The 16,197-nt window shown below is 34.7% G+C and overlaps 1 protein-coding gene across 1 annotated transcript in view; it reads left to right on the top strand.

The window, feature by feature from the left end:
- The window catches only part of LOC149411797 (uncharacterized), a 49,524-nt gene extending 36,005 nt beyond the window's left edge, over positions 1-13,519 (top strand). The window contains exons 3-6 of the mRNA XM_089646245.1: positions 5,917-6,013; positions 6,772-6,871; positions 11,817-11,969; positions 13,466-13,519. Coding sequence (XP_089502371.1) covers positions 5,917-6,013; positions 6,772-6,871; positions 11,817-11,969; positions 13,466-13,519 — 404 coding nt within the window. The remainder of the gene's footprint in view (positions 1-5,916; positions 6,014-6,771; positions 6,872-11,816; positions 11,970-13,465) is intronic.
- The last annotated feature ends 2,678 nt before the right edge of the window (positions 13,520-16,197 follow it).

The raw sequence follows: 16,197 nt of genomic DNA, 5'->3' as shown, positions 1-16,197 counted from the left end.
GAGGAAGTACCTGGCTATTCAGATCTAGTCACTAAACACGGCTAAAGCCATTTGGAGCAACGTTTCAATTCTGAATGGTGGTCTTACACCAGGGCGATACTGGTAGTATCTTCCACTCTGGAACGTGCCGCAAATATACTATATATTATTTTAATTAATTAATTGTGAAATAACACAAATTAATCAAATAAAATTTATTTGCGCACGCCGGGTTCGAACCCGCGACCTTCGGAATGGCAGTCCAATGTGTTACCACTGGACTATGCCGGCCGTCACTTTGTACTTCGATTTCAAATTAACTTGAAAACAACATTATAATACAAATAAAAAAGATTTCAAATATAAAGCATAAAACACAATATACTTGTAAAGTTATTAACACACTAACTTTAAAGTACCCTTGAAATTCAAACACGAGTAATAAGAAATAAAATAAAAGGATAGCTTGAATTCTTAGGCACATGCATAAATATGGATTACTCGTTATTTAAATAAACTACTAAGAGTTTAATTAATTTGGCTTTGCTAATTACCCAGTCTATTTATTCTCTCCATAACATAATTTAATACAAAGTTATTCTTGTGAAAAAATGTATTTTATGCTTTGGAAGTTTATGTAAGTACAAAATATTTATAGCGTCAGGGCAGTCAAATCTTGAATTATCAATTTTAAGCGATGAGATAAAATATTTTTCGCCTTTCAGGTAATATTACAGGGTTGAACACGATTCTTAAGAAGATGTGCACTCAACCGGAATGATTTTCCAAGAAGCGCAAAGCTAACAATAATCGAAACGCAATTATTTATTTCCACATTGTACGTAATTTTGAATCACATTGTAAACATGGTGGAAAACGAATTTAAATCAAAAAGGGAAAAGAAAATTCGTATTTAAAAAAAACATCTGCTCTTTAAAAAATTCTGTCCACTATTTTAAGTACGCAACCATTAATTTGATTCTAACGGCATTTTCTTTGCAGTTAGTTTACTAATATTTAATGGTAGAAATATTCGCATAACTTAAAACTTTTAAGCATTCTGCTCCATTTCAGGGTAAACTTAGAGACCCCCCACCTTAGATACGCGAACGATAATGTAACCTTATCCTAGTTATTTGGTAGAAAACGTATCATAGTTTTAAGTAAGTCATGTTTATAATAGCGCGAAGTAATATTATGCTCCTTTACTTTAATTAAATAGATAAATAATTCTATATTTTCTTTTTTTTGCATTAAAAGTACATAAATTTAAAGAGTTTCTTTTCACGTAAGTTTACTGTATTTAATGCTTTATTATTTGTGTTATACTGTGGTTTTAAAATTATGTTGTGATCTTTATGTAAAAGCCCAGTAGAGCTTTGATAAATGAATAAATAAATAATTTAATGAGTAAAACCTAAAATTGTAAAATTTAATTATTGAAAACAATATTAGCGATTCCTAAACGAATATTTGAAACAGAAAAAGATACTTAGAGTATATAACCTTATAACCTTGACTTGCCGGGGCACGAGGTTCGAGTTTGAGTTAGAGTTCGGGGTTCGAGTCCAAGATGTGACCGTATCTTTTTCTGTTTAAAATATTCGTTTAGGAATCGCCAATATGGTCTTTAATAATTAAATATAGTAAAATATTTATTTGTAATAAAAGACGAACATACTTTGATATAAAATTTTCCAAAAATAGATAAAAATTTCAACGTTTTATCAGTCACACGGCACTGTCACAAAGCAAAATACATTTTATCTATTTACTCAACCAAATATGAAATTGAATCATTAAGACGAATTCTATATACTCGTTGCGATACATTACCCGTGAAAAATGCACAAATTTTCATAATCAAAAAATTAAGTTGTGAAGCGACCTTGATATGATGTTTTCACCAAAACAGCGCCATATAATTAATCCAACTATTACTATTATTCGACACCAATAGCATTGTTTCTTTACCTGTAAGTATAGACGTGGAGCCCCACAGGCTCCGCAAGATTTCAGTTTGTGAATGTTGAAGCCTGCAAGACTCCACATCCAGGGTATTGTTAATACAAACTGACGTCCAAAGGTTAATGTAGTCTTTCTTATTTTATCCTAGTTGAGTCTTGTTTTATGTTGTGTGTTCTGTTTTGTTCAAGATTGTAATTTGATCAGTAATATGTAAAAAATCAGTCATGGACTTTACAGCCAAACCTATTGCTTATTTTATTAGAGCAATTAAATATTTTGAATATAACTAGTCTGAATTACGGCTCCCGCCAAGTTTGCATTTTCTGTGACACTAGAATATACCAACTAGTACAGTTTTAAATGCTACTAGTACCCAATACAAATTCTTGAAAAGATAAGAAATTGAATTCAAAATGAAATTATTCATTAATTTCATTTTAAAATATTTCCAGACGATTGAAGTCAACGTCACCTTTCCCAAATTTGTTGGTTTGAACTATGCCAATACCCCTAACACGAGAGTTTTAAGTTTCAGAGCAGTTATTATATTTTCCACAATTACGTACGCCGTGTTGTATGGAATCAATTCTCTGTTCCAATATGACAACGAGTTCATAGAAAAAGTGTTCAGTACAAATACACTATTGATATTGCTCATAAAGTTTTGGACACTGATCTTCTTCGCAAAAGATATACGGGAAGTCAACACTTTAATAACGCAAGACTTATATCAACACATCAAAGACGAGGCAAAGTTTGTAGAAGCTTGTAAAAAACCTATTAAAATCGCAACTCGTTTATCTGTTGTGATTTTATTTGGCTTTCAGTCAGTGTGCAGTAGATTTTCCTATGCGAAATTTTCGTTTGATACATCTTTCAAAAATCCGATGGATTTTCTAGGTCGTCTGATTTTTGATGATAGTAACCTAAGTTTCTGGGTGAACTCACTTTATCAACTCTGGATCGAATTTATCGGGACTATAATTTTCGCAGGTTTCGATGGAATGCTGATCTTTTTTTTGATATTCCTCTCGAAGCATTTGGACATCATACTTATTAAACTGGACGAATTCAAGTCTAACGGTCTAGAGAACACTGAAGAAAAATCGAGGAGTCTTTGTGAAGGATTGATCCAGGTTCATCGCCACTACATCATTATAGTAAGGTAAGTTTTCTTTTGAGCATTTTAAAGTAACTTAAACACCACCATTGTTGTTGGCCAGACAAAACGGACCATCTCCAAAAGGATTTCAGAACATTTTAGGGCGTGCGAATTCGGCCATCCAGAATAACTCGGCAATCGCCAAGCACTAATTGAATCCGTCCATTCCTTTTGATTTGTGAAGTCTTTGAAGCCATCCCTACTTATGGAGGCAATTGAAATCCATTAAAAGTCATTAATGTCATAATTAGCCACTAATCACTTCTACATCCATAAATACACACTCCACAACAGTCTACACATCTGCTCTGACGATGGACACTATAACTCAATCCGAAACGTTGGAATAAAAGAGTAAGTGCAACACAGTTTAGAACCCCAAAAATAAATCACGATAACCACTATTGCTCTTTGGCAATACAATCAAAACATTATTGTTTCAAAGGAGTCAAGGTTTGAGATTACATCGTCTCCCAGCGCGCAGCTTCGCAGATCTTAAGTTATTTTTCTATCCTCTGTTTCTTTGTCATACAGTCTTATTTTCGTGTGTGAAAGCAGAACGAATGAAAAAACAGGCTTATCCATGTTTGGATAGTATTTTGTTTAACTAAAAATAAGCTATAAACATTTCAGAATCCTGTTTCTTGCTGTAACAAATAAATATTTATGAAATAAATTGGCATATTCTTTGAAAAAACTTTAAGTAGGTCTACCATAAATAATAGGGAAGTGGTAAGTTTTTAGATTCTCACGGCCAAAGCATTTTTATTGTTTGTTTTTGGGGTGTTATGCCGTGTTGCGCTAACTCCTTCTTTAGCCGACGTTTCGGACAGCGTTGCAGTGTCCATCATCAGGGCAGATCCGGTAGATCCGAAGATGTGTAAATTTTGGTTGTCGAGTTTGTGCTTATTTGCTTATTTCGCACTTGGACGGGCCCCAGGCTAACATAAATACTGTGCCTTTAGAATTCGCCACAAGATGTCGCCACTTCCGTTGGCATTTCGCACTTGGACGGGCCCAGGCCACAAACAAATAAGCACAAACTCGACAACCAAAATTTACACATCTTCGGATCTACCGGATCTGCCCTGATGATGGACACTGCAACGCTGTCCGAAACGTCGGCTAAAGAAGGAGTTAGCGCAACACGGCATAACACCCCAAAAACAAATAATAAAAATAGGGAAGTGCTTTAAATCTGTTTAAACATTCACATTTTCACTAAGATGCGATTGTCATTGACTCGGATAGCTTAAAAATGGACTTGACCAATTGTTTTATTTGAATTTGAAATACAAAATTGATGAATCCTCTACTTGGTGGAGTTAAAAAATCTCAAAAAATGGTCTCGCCCAAGCGATTTGTATTTGAGATACCAAAAAAGTCAACCAAACTGATATTTTAAAGGAGAAAAAGTGGAAACATGATAAAGAATGTGGCTGCATCACAATGGCTTCGAAACTTTTGCAGTTCTGCAAGGTTTTTTTCGAAAGTAGACACACTACGATAAAAGTGGGCAATCAGAAGAAGAAACAATATTGATTAGTGCGTGAAAGTGACGATATTACAAACGTTATCGTAATAAAAGAACTTAAAAAGAAAATTTCTCACAAAATTTTTCATATAATTCTATCCTTAATAGAATATTCGATGAATACATACTCAATATAATTGCCGATGTTTCATATGCGATCCGTCATTCATTCTCACAAGGTTGACACATTTTTATTACAAAAATGTGGCACTTTTCTTTTTCTATTCATTGTCGCTCTCCATTGAAAAACTACAACATGATTGATGAAGGGATTAAATGATCATGTGGGTTGAGATCGGGATAGAATATTGGATGTTTGATCCAATATTACAATAGTAGTTACAGTGTAACGAGTCAAAATGAATTAACGATTTGCAAGAAAATAATGTTTTAAGATGTATTGTATATTGCAATAATGGCTACTTTCGATTAAATGAATTTGAACCCGAGTCCAGCCAAGAATCGTGTCTATCTACTACGGTGGTCGTCACCATATTAGGAATTGTGAAAAAATTACATTACGCAATATCATGTGTTTTTGGTTTGACAATTTGGTCGCTTAGAAATGTTTCAGATGATTTAATTAAATACTGCGAGTAGAATACATCTTGGCCTTTGAAATAATCGAGTATTTTTTAGATAAATCTTTTTTTAAGCCCAGAAAAAAATAATGTAAAGGCCTATGAAAACTACTTTTAAGTTCAAAATCTCCTACTTACGAACCCATATTCGGTTATGATTTTATTGTATAATGTGGTAAATTAAGTTATTTATAAAATGATCGAAAAATAATTAAATATTTATGTCTGAACATCCACAAAATAAAATAAAAGGCACTTTTTGGCCATGTTTTTTTCTTGCATAAATCAAAACAGGCGGATGGTGTTAAGCGGGAATTTAAACCTTATCGCCATCGACGTAAGGGTTGTTATTGATAGCGGCTCAATTTAAAATATTACACGACGTAGGGCATCGCCTTAAAGAAAAATCACTGAATAGTATCTATAATTGTGGGATTTATGAAGCAGAAAGTATTAATTAAAAACTTTTGTCCCAGAATCATTGACTTTCGAAAGAAGAAATTCATCACGAAGATTTTTTTTACATTAACCCCACATAGGAGGCCTTGAGGAAAATTTCTCTGAGGGCCTGTGTCATCTTTGAGGATGCTGTGTGAGTTCTGGAATGGAAAAATATATGAGGGGTGGGTAAGAATCTAGGGATCAGTTTGTCCAGTAGTGACGGACGTATGAATCCATCCTTCCCGTTGCAGTGCAAGATTCAAAGGGTTTCCACAAACTGGCCTCTCCCAATACGGCTAATGATCCGGCCCGCCACGTAGCTGGTGGTCAAGCGCACCCGCTGCCAAGGTCTGAACACACCTTATCCTATAAACACGGGCACCCCTGCTAAGTCACCAAACGCAGCAACCCACCTGGGGTGAACTATGGCAGAGGTGTTGGTTATACAATAAATGGTTCCCGGAGTGGCGGTACCCATACCCGCCTCCCAAATTAAACTAAAATTGAATGTTAGTAAACTTGAAAAATTACGTCTTTGATGGACACTGTAATGCTGTCCGAAATGCTAGCTAAAGAATGAGATAGCGGAACACGACATAATACGCCGAACATAAATCACTTTTAAAGAAATACATATTTAAAAAAAAAAATCCCTCAAGACCTTTGCCATCTTTTGGGATGCTGTGGTGGAGGGTCTTTTATAAGGAAAAAAAGGAGAGGAAGTTCTATGACGGACATATGAATATATCCCTCGGCATCTATATATCAGGTCGAGAGACCAGTTAGAGAGGTCAAAGGGTGTTGGTTATCTAATAAACGGCGGTACCCAAACCCGCCTTACAAATTTAAATATTTCACGCACGCATCCACGCACCGACAGCCGAAATTATTGTACATAATTATTATTCGACTAAAAAGATCGTCAGTTTGCAATAATTCTCGGTGGTTCAGAGGGTGTTTTCCTAATTTCATTAATTTGCTTAATGGTTTGGTTATTTGCTAACCGTTACCCAAAAAAGCCAATAAATGTTTTATTGAAGGCGTTTAGCTAAATAGCTATTATGATGTTGTTTATTTATATGCATAAAATGCTTACACTATTTCAGAACTCTTCGCAAGGTAGAACACATATTTGCCATCCTTCTGCAACTGCAGTATTACGTAGGATTGGTGACAGTTTGTACCTCGCTTTACAAGGCTGAGAAGGTATGTAAAGCACTAATATTATTTGTATTTAAAAAAAATACCTGAAAATTCCCACTTAGGATATGATTCACTTGAAAACAAAAACTCAAATCAAAAAAAGTTGTAATAAAAATATTATATTGAGGGATCAGAAGGATTTATAGGTCCAATTTGAAGTTTTACCGAGCCGAACCCGCTAATCTCTGGTGATTTGACGTGTTTTTTTGTATTATTTTGTATTTATTAAGCTTATATAATGCACTTGCATAATGTGAATTGACTAAGTGATCATTTGTGAAAAAGTGTGTGGAAGGGTTTAGTTTTTCCTGTGGGGAAGATTTAACCCGGACATAAAGTCGGAAGAAATAAATTTGGATGATTTGTATTGCGCCGTTTTTGGGCAAAATCACCTAAATGGCGCCCATAAAATCAACTCAAAGTGTAATGTAGATTCATCAGTTTCCAGATTGTACCTGCTACGAGTTTCCGGACACCGTGTATACCTTTAGGTTGTTGAAACATTAATTAAGCCCCACACAATACATTTATTTTGCCTTCGCCAAGAAAGTCCATTAACTATGCCTGGTGTATAAGGTGGCATAAGACATATTAAGTACAGACATATTTTCACGTTCTCAAAGTCGACGATAATTTGGGAGGAAGGATACCAAACCTCCCTCCAGATTCCACCGAAAGCTACCTCAAGCCAGGCCAGAACACTGAATACATTTGAACATTTATTTCTATAATATCTTCCAATGTAACTGTGATAGTTCGAGCTACAAGACATACATTTTAATTTTACTTATTTACTATTTAATGTGCCCGTAAGGCTTTTAAATCGGGTGTTTGAAATATTAACAATTTTTTCACACACTTGGGTTAATAATTAGAATAACAGGAGTTGAAAAGCATTTTGCCTACCAAGGAAATTGGATTGAGGAACTCAATACTTAACAAATTATTTATTTATAAAAGTTTTATTTTTATTATATATATTACTATTGAAATGTAAAAGCCCCTTAAAAGGGTATTAATATATTTTATGATGATATTGTTGATAAGAAAAATGTTAATTGTATATGTCCAAGATCACCCCTAATGGGTGAAAGCCAAAATAAAGAATAGTGATTTGACGGTAGAGGGGGTGGGGGCGGGGTTGGCAATATCAAGCAGTATGCGTGTAGCGACCTGATTGTGTTGCTTTGAACTTGTTGGAAGTGTTTCTGAGAATTTTGGAAATGCCGGTTTTGGGTTATTTTGGGTTATTTCACTATCAACACGCATATTTCGTCCTAGACATAAGAATTGATAAGCACCCACTTGTATCTTGACTTCTGGACCGAACAGACACGCGAAAGCGTTCAGTTTGAGACGAAATTCAGGACATAAGGCCTCTGAAGATGGACAGTGAGATCTGTCCGAAACGTCATAAATTAAAAAGTCCTTTTAAGGACTACTTTACGCGGGTAAACCGAGAACATTATTCTACATCTTACGAACGATACTGAAACTGGGGACCAAAGATATTAGAAGAACGAGATGTGCTATGAGCAGTTCATACTGTGTGGAATTGTTTTGCCCAGTGTCGCCGGTTTTGTTCACCAATACTACTGCACACCTTATCCCGTATCCGCACTAATACATAGAACAGATTTCTGTGTGTACACGTCTCGATAGTATTCAAAGTACCCTAATTAGGTAGTACTCCGCCTACGGTCCGGCGGCCAACATAGCATATCTCGTTCTTCTAATATCTTTGCTGGGGACCATAGTTTGAATCTGCTTAGTGTGGAAATTCAAGTTCGTGGAGTCAAGGTTGAAGATATTATATTGTAAAGGTTTGTGAATTGTTAAGCAAGTTGTAGTACAAGATTTATTAGGGTTTGGTCTAATGCAGGGGTGTCAAACTGGATATTCTTAAGGGCCGTTTATAACATTTGGCGTGTGTAAGCGGGCCGGACTCAATATTTAAAAAAATAAAACCCATACTTAATTGTTAAAATCTTTATTTAGTTAGATACCTATTTATTATAAATTCAGTAAGTTAAAAAGAAGGGTAACAAGGTAAATTATCTTGAGCCGGACACCTGACTTCTCTTGTTTTTGACAAGTTCATTGATGTCGGGTGTCATATTCGTCGTAGTTACTTTTAGAATCGATTGGAGATTTTCATCCGTAAGCCGTGAGCGATGTTTGTTTTTATTTATTTTCATAACGGAAAACATCTGCTCGCATAAATACGTACTACCAAACATACACAGGATACATGCCGCATGATTTCTTATACTTGGATAGTTATTCAAACTCTTGAAATATTGTGTATAAATAAATGTAGTAACATTAACTTCCTTAAATTTATCCTTTACAATGCCGTTGCATTGGAGATCTATCAATTCCATTTGCAAATGAATTGGTGCCAGTGCAGCATCAAAAGTAAATGGATTGTTGAAAAGTGGGAATTCCATTTTATGCATTTTGCGAAAATCTTCAAAACGACTGTTAAATTCTGTGATCAGATTCAGCAAAAGTTAAGAATACTCATCCAATTTTGTCTGTTTATTTATTGTTTTTGTGTTTAATTCGTAGAACTCCATTTAATTTTTTTATAAATTTAATTTAGATTAAATTTGATAATATTATTATTAAGTTCTGCAAGTGTTTTAGTTTTTTATTATTGTGACAGCTGTTTCGGCTTACAAGGCCATTTTCAAACTGTCTAAAAACTAAAACACTTGCAGAACTTAATAATAATATTATCAAATTTAATCTAAATTAAATTTATAAAAAAAAAAAAAAAAAAAAAAAAAAAAAAAAAAAAAAAAAAAAAAAAAAAAAAAAAAAAAAAAAAAAAAAAAAAACAATTTTGTCTGGTTCACTGTGCCAAATTATTCCCCGTGAGGGAAATGATCGAGTGTTTGGTTTTTTATGTGAATTTCCCAGTCTTAATTTTGTTTCGAAGGCTTGTAAATGCGAATATATTTGAGTGACGATCAAGTCTTTACCCTGTAATTTTATATTGAGGTCATTCATGTGTTTTGTCATATCTACTAAAAATGCACAATCAAGCCACCAGTCGTTGTCATAATCAATTGGCTTGCCTTTTTCTAACATAAAAGCTTGAATAGGGTCACGTAACTCAAAAAATCTTTCCAAAACTGCCCCTCGACTGTTGGCCGTGAAGGTTAGATTTTAAAGATAATAGTTTGTCCATTCTTATCTTTTCAGTGTAACCTTCAAATTTTCCTTTATGATTCGAATCATAATGTCTCTTTAAATTAAACTCCTTACAAGCAGCAATTGTTTGATTGCAAATCAAACAAAGTGATTTACCTTTCCATTCCATGAAAAAATATGCGATTTCCCATTTTGTCTGAAAAACTCTACACTCACTATCAACTTTACGTTTTTGCGACATTATGCCACGTACCAATATTAGAACTTGAATGAACAACAAACTATGAGTACGTAAGTAATATAAACACTCGACGCGACCGCTCGATGCTAAGGCTTAAATCTGACTGCGCCGGCGACCGGCAACTGCGACCCTTGCGGTGCGGGGTCGGGGGGGAGGGGGCGTCGTGAGTACGAGTCGTGCACCAGACCAGCGCCACCAGCCGGCGTAAGAGAAAAGGTTACGCTCACGCTTGGTGCACGGCGCACCGCGTCCGATGCGCGCGTCTCTTGAAATTACACTGTAAATCAATCGCTTGCAATTTTAAACACGCGTAGGCATCGACTGTCCTCTGAATATCTAAAATCTACAATGAAAGAGTGCGGTTCTGTTCTCCGCAACATAATATTGTCACGTGGTAGCGAGCCGTAATGATGGGACCTGAGTGCCGCATACGGCTCGCGGGCCGTATTGATAGGGTCCGAGGGCCGCATGCGGCCCGCGGGCCGTATCTTTGACACCCCTGGTCTAATGCTACGTATACATGCGTGAGCTGAACTGCTAAACTGAACCTCACTTTATGGGAAAGGAAAGAAACGCCGCTTGCAATTGCTTCGTTCCTTTCCCGTAATTCGTTGCTCGGTTCGCCGAATTTCTCTAATTTAAAAAAAAAGATTACTGATTCAAGTTATATCCGCTAATGATAGCAATAATTTTTTTCTGGTTTCAGGTTAGTTAATAGGTTAATAAATAAAAACTACTAATTTTTTTCACAGGATACAGACATGTTCATGGTATTAATGGCTATTGCTGTGATGTCGGAGATCTTCCTATTTTGCTGGTTTGGTCAACTCATAAATCATAAGGTTAGTTTATTACCCATGTTTCAATTTTAGCATGCTGCGTATTATTAAGTGGTGCATTTAAAAATCCGTCTTACCAGGCCATAAACCTAAAAGCCCTGGACAGAGCCTTTTTATGAATGGCATTGAAGCCTACTTAAGTCTACGGTGAGGGAAAATTGCGTGGCAGCCATCTTGTATGACAAACTTTTGAGATGATTTCTATGAAATTTGGCATTTAATTAACTATTTTTATTGTGTTTTGTATTGTTAATTTATAACTGCTTATGATTTTTAGGGTATTTGATGAAATGGGATGTCATTAAAAAAATAAAGCAGGTTTTGATATTTTTTTTACATCCTTCACCCCGAGGCTTCAATTTTTCTCGAATGGTTCCGTCCAGAGCTTATTAAGTCCATATACCAGACATTGGCGTTTTCTATGTCATAATGACGTTGTAGTCAGTTGAAACCCTTTCAGAATGTGCGATTTGAAATTATGAATAAAAAAAAATTACGTATTTTAGGTACGAGTACAATGATCAGAATCAGAAAAATAAACTTTTAATCTTCTACACATTTCTCGACGGGATTCAAAGATTGTGAAAATATACCATTATGAGCACTTATAATTTTCGTGAGTCAAATATAAATGACTAAAATAACTTTAAAAGTAGGTATCTAAGTCCAAAGTCGAAAATGGAATAAATAATATATTTAACATTTCCAGAGCGATAAGATTTCATTCTACATCTACAACACCGGCTGGGAACGCTGCACCAAGAGTGCGCGATCCACTGTAATGATGTTGCTTATTACTTGTCAAACACCGCTGACCATCACTGCTGGTCCCACGATGGTGAATTTGCCCGCCTTCTTGGAGGTGAGACTTATTACAATATTATTATGGGAGGCGGAGATGGGTACCGCCGCCCCGGAAACCATTCATTGGATACACAGCACCTCTGCGATAGGTAGTCCTTGGCAGGGGTGACGATTTTTCAGGTCTTCGTGGCGGATGCGTCTACCCTCAATTTGGTTGAGGGAGAACCTTTCATCTCTCCTGCTGTACTCTTGCACTGAAGTGGGAGGGATGGATTCAATCATCTTTCACTCCTGGATACACAAACCCCCAGATTTCTACCCACTCCTTACACCTTTGTCCTTTTAAGAACTTCACCTCCTTTCTATTAGCATCCCCAAACATGACATAAGCCCCGGGGAAAAAAATTCCCATTGCGTGGGCTTAATTTAATAAAAATCATTTGGAGTAATAGAAAAAAGTTTTCCACGATTCTAATTAAATCAGTAGTTTATTCCATTGATCTCAGTAGTCGGTAGATGGCTAAAAGAACCATTCAATTATTGAAACTAAACATTTAATGTCGATATAATAAGAAAATCTTACTCTATTAATTATTTTATTATGTTTAAAAAATATTTACTATTGATTTATAGGTTTTAAAAAAAGTAAAAAAAATAGAAAACCTTTATAAAAATAGCTTTTAAAGCTTTTTTTTGGTTTTAAAGGATTTATCCTTCCCACCCAGTACAATTTTAACAACCTCGCCAAATGCCGATCGGTTAGCACCATGGAAATAGGTTAGCACCGACATATATTTCGTAAATTAACTGTTAGAATGTCATACGATTTCACAGAAATGCGTATTTGTCCGAATGTGTCTACCTGAATGACACCGTTTGTTATTATTGTTATGATTTAAATTATTAATTATTTATTTACACATCTTTAAATAAAAGTTCTTGAAAGTTCTCGAATGAGCGACCTATTTCGTAGTCGCTGGATTTTTCAAATATGATTTTAATTTTCATTCTCTGTACGACTTCTATCGGGGTTAGTTTTATACGTGGATCCCCAACTAATAGTTGATTGAACTAAGGTGTGGTATAGTACATATAGGTTTTTATCCACATTTTCTGATTCTTAAAAATATTTATAGTAATTTTCTATTTTTTTATAACTTCACTCCTTTGGTCCTTCCGTTGCAGATTTTTATCGATAATTACTCCTCGATCGTGCTTGCTGTTTTTATAACTTCCCATATTTGATCCTTCCATTTCAGATTCTTATCGATAATTACTCCTAGATCGTGCTGGCTGTTTTTAATATTGTGCAGTTTGGGATACAATCTTTTTTTGTGAGTTTTAGAATTTGTCATGTATGATAATGTCAAAGTTTTTAGGTGTACCGATTGTGTGTATTGAGATCGACAATGAGTCTATCTGCCGAGTCGCAGCTTGATCGAATGTCGAGAAGTTGGTTAATATCCATTCATTCATCCACGAAAACAAAAGTGATTGAATTTAATTGATGATAAAAATAAATATGTGGTTAATATTATTTGTTTTTAATTTCAGATAATCAAGATGTCTTTCTCATTTTACGCTGTTCTTCAGCAAGTTGATATGTGAATTCCTATTCTATAATATTCATACATCTTCATCACGCACATTTGGCACTTTAAAATATCTGCAGATTTACACTAACTTCAAAAAAATATCTTTTTAGAGTAATCACAAGACTCTGGAGTTTTTTTTAATACTGTTTTAAAGTGAAGTACGTCTGACACCTCAATAAATAAATAATTAAATACACAGAAGATATTAGAAGACCGGTATGGTGTATATATATATATATATATATATTTCTCATTTACATAAACGAACTTACTGAGATTAAAATGGCTTCTATCAGCTATAAGATAATCAGTTATGCAGATGACACGGTAATTTTAGTCAAAGGTCCAAGTTGGGAAAAGGCCTTCAAAAATGCGGAAACCGGTATGTCAGAAATAAAAAATTGGCTCGAAAAAAACTTACTTACTTTAAACATCTCCAAAAAAAAAAACCTAACTTTTAGCAAAACCATCACTGGGCAACCAAAAACCCTTCCGCCTTTATACCTACACCCATATACTCCCTCAAAATCCTCATACCACCTCTGCGAAAAAATAGAACATACTGACAACATCAAGTATCTAGGCTTAACAGTGGACCATAAATTAAACTGGGAACTTCACATTAACTCCCTCATAAAGAAAATCCGTAAACTATAATTTATCTTTAAAACTATAAGAAACATCATGTCACAAAAACAATTAAAAAATGTTTACTTCGCGCTATGTCAAAGCCTTTTAACTTACGGTTTATCAGCCTGGGGGGGAGCCGCTGACAAGTTTTTTAAGCCCCTCAACACAACGCATAAAACATTAATTAGGATTATGTTAAAAAACCATATATGCATCCAACGGAAAATCTCCTCATTACAAATAATATACTAGATATTAGGAAACTATTCATTAAAAAGATCATTCAAATAAACTGCATAAAATCCTCACCATGCCACGTAACTCACCCACATAACACAAGGGCAAAATCACAGAATCAACTTCAAGTGCCAAAAATTAATTCAACCATTGTCAAAAAGGCCGAATCCTTCCTCGCACCTTACATCTTCAACACTTTCCTAAAAGAAACCACTTACTGCAACACTCATAAACACCCAAACAGTTTACTTAAACATTTCAACACATGGTTTCTACCAGAGATGTGCAAAATGGGTACCCAAAACCATTTGAAATGCAAAATGGAAATGGGTCAAAACTTTTCCATTTGAAAATGCAAAATGCAAAATGGTTTTTAGAAAAGCATTTCAAATGCAAAATGAAAAATACCTATTTTCAAAATGCATTGAAAATGCAAAATGGTTTCTCGGGTCAAACAATTAAAATAATTATAGAATTTTTAAACAATTTTGTGATTTAATAATGGACATCAATGTAGAACAAACATATTACATGATGGTAAATCCAAAAATACCACGACTACAGATTATGAACCAACAAAAATTTTGCGCGGGACTAATGTTGCCAACGTAAAAACATAGAAACATCTAACATTTAATATTAAAGCGTCATGGCCCCATGTTCAGTATTTGAATCAGTATTTTTTGTAATGGTATCACTCAATTGCCAGGGCTCCTACCAGGGAGCAACTTGACAAATGTAAATTATCTCTCATAGCGAGGTTGAGGACCGACTGATATTTTGGGCATATGAAAAAAAGATGAGTGGAGATAGTAGGAAGAATGTTCCCACAACATAACATAATAAACACATCTCCCCTGATGATGGACACTGCAATGCTGTCCGAAACGTTGGCTAAAGAAGGAGTTAGCGCAACACGGCATAACACCCCAAAAATAAATAACAAAAAAAAAATAAATAGGAAGAATGTTGCAAAAAAGCATTTAAAATGGAAAATGCATTGAGAAAAGCATTTAAAATGCAAAATGGTTTTTAGAAAAGCATTTAAAATGCAAAATGGAAAATACCCATTTTGCATTTTGCATTTCCATTTGAAATGGATTTATTTGAAATAAAGCACATCTCTGGTTACTACATAAAAAAGGGCATGCATTAGCAAATTTCTAGCAATCCCTTCTTAGTCTAATTCTCATTCCTTATTTACAAACATGTGTTATTTAAATTTATAGTGATTTACTCTTTCTTATTAAAACTGCTTATGTTTTACGCATGCCTAATTTATCAATTCCTTATTATTATGAGATTTAGACGCTACCATTTTGTTAATTTAAAGTTCCCATGAAATTCCTGTTTTTATGTAACTATAAATGTATGTAAATATATATGTAATGCTCCACGTATATATTGATATATATATATATATTTGTATAAATGTATGTGCATGTGTAAGCAAATATATGTACCCGCCTCAGAACAGAAATCTTCTAGTGAGGCGGGTTAATTTCACATTTGTAATGTATCATGTAATTGCAATAAACGCCCGGGTTTCCAGCAATTAATAAAAAATTATTTAAGTTTTCAACCCAGCACGACTAGTTCAATCCGTCTTCCATACTGCACGATATATGTAAACAACAAAAATAAGTGGAAAGCATTTTAAAATTAAATTAAATAAAGATTAAAGGATCGTCCGAGAATCAGAAGCAGCCACGACGATGACGTTTGTTGATTTTCGTGTCCTAGAAGTTGGCTAGTAGGTGGCGAAGTAAGGCGGGGAATGAGTACAGCCTTCCTTCTGGGAATGAGTGCACATCTGAAGGAACT

This window comes from Hesperophylax consimilis, chromosome 24, assembly GCF_061612785.1.
Source record: "Hesperophylax consimilis isolate HC1 chromosome 24, BYU_Hcon_1.0, whole genome shotgun sequence".
NCBI lineage: Eukaryota > Metazoa > Arthropoda > Insecta > Trichoptera > Limnephilidae > Hesperophylax > Hesperophylax consimilis.
This window is presented reverse-complemented; position numbering and strand designations above follow the sequence as displayed.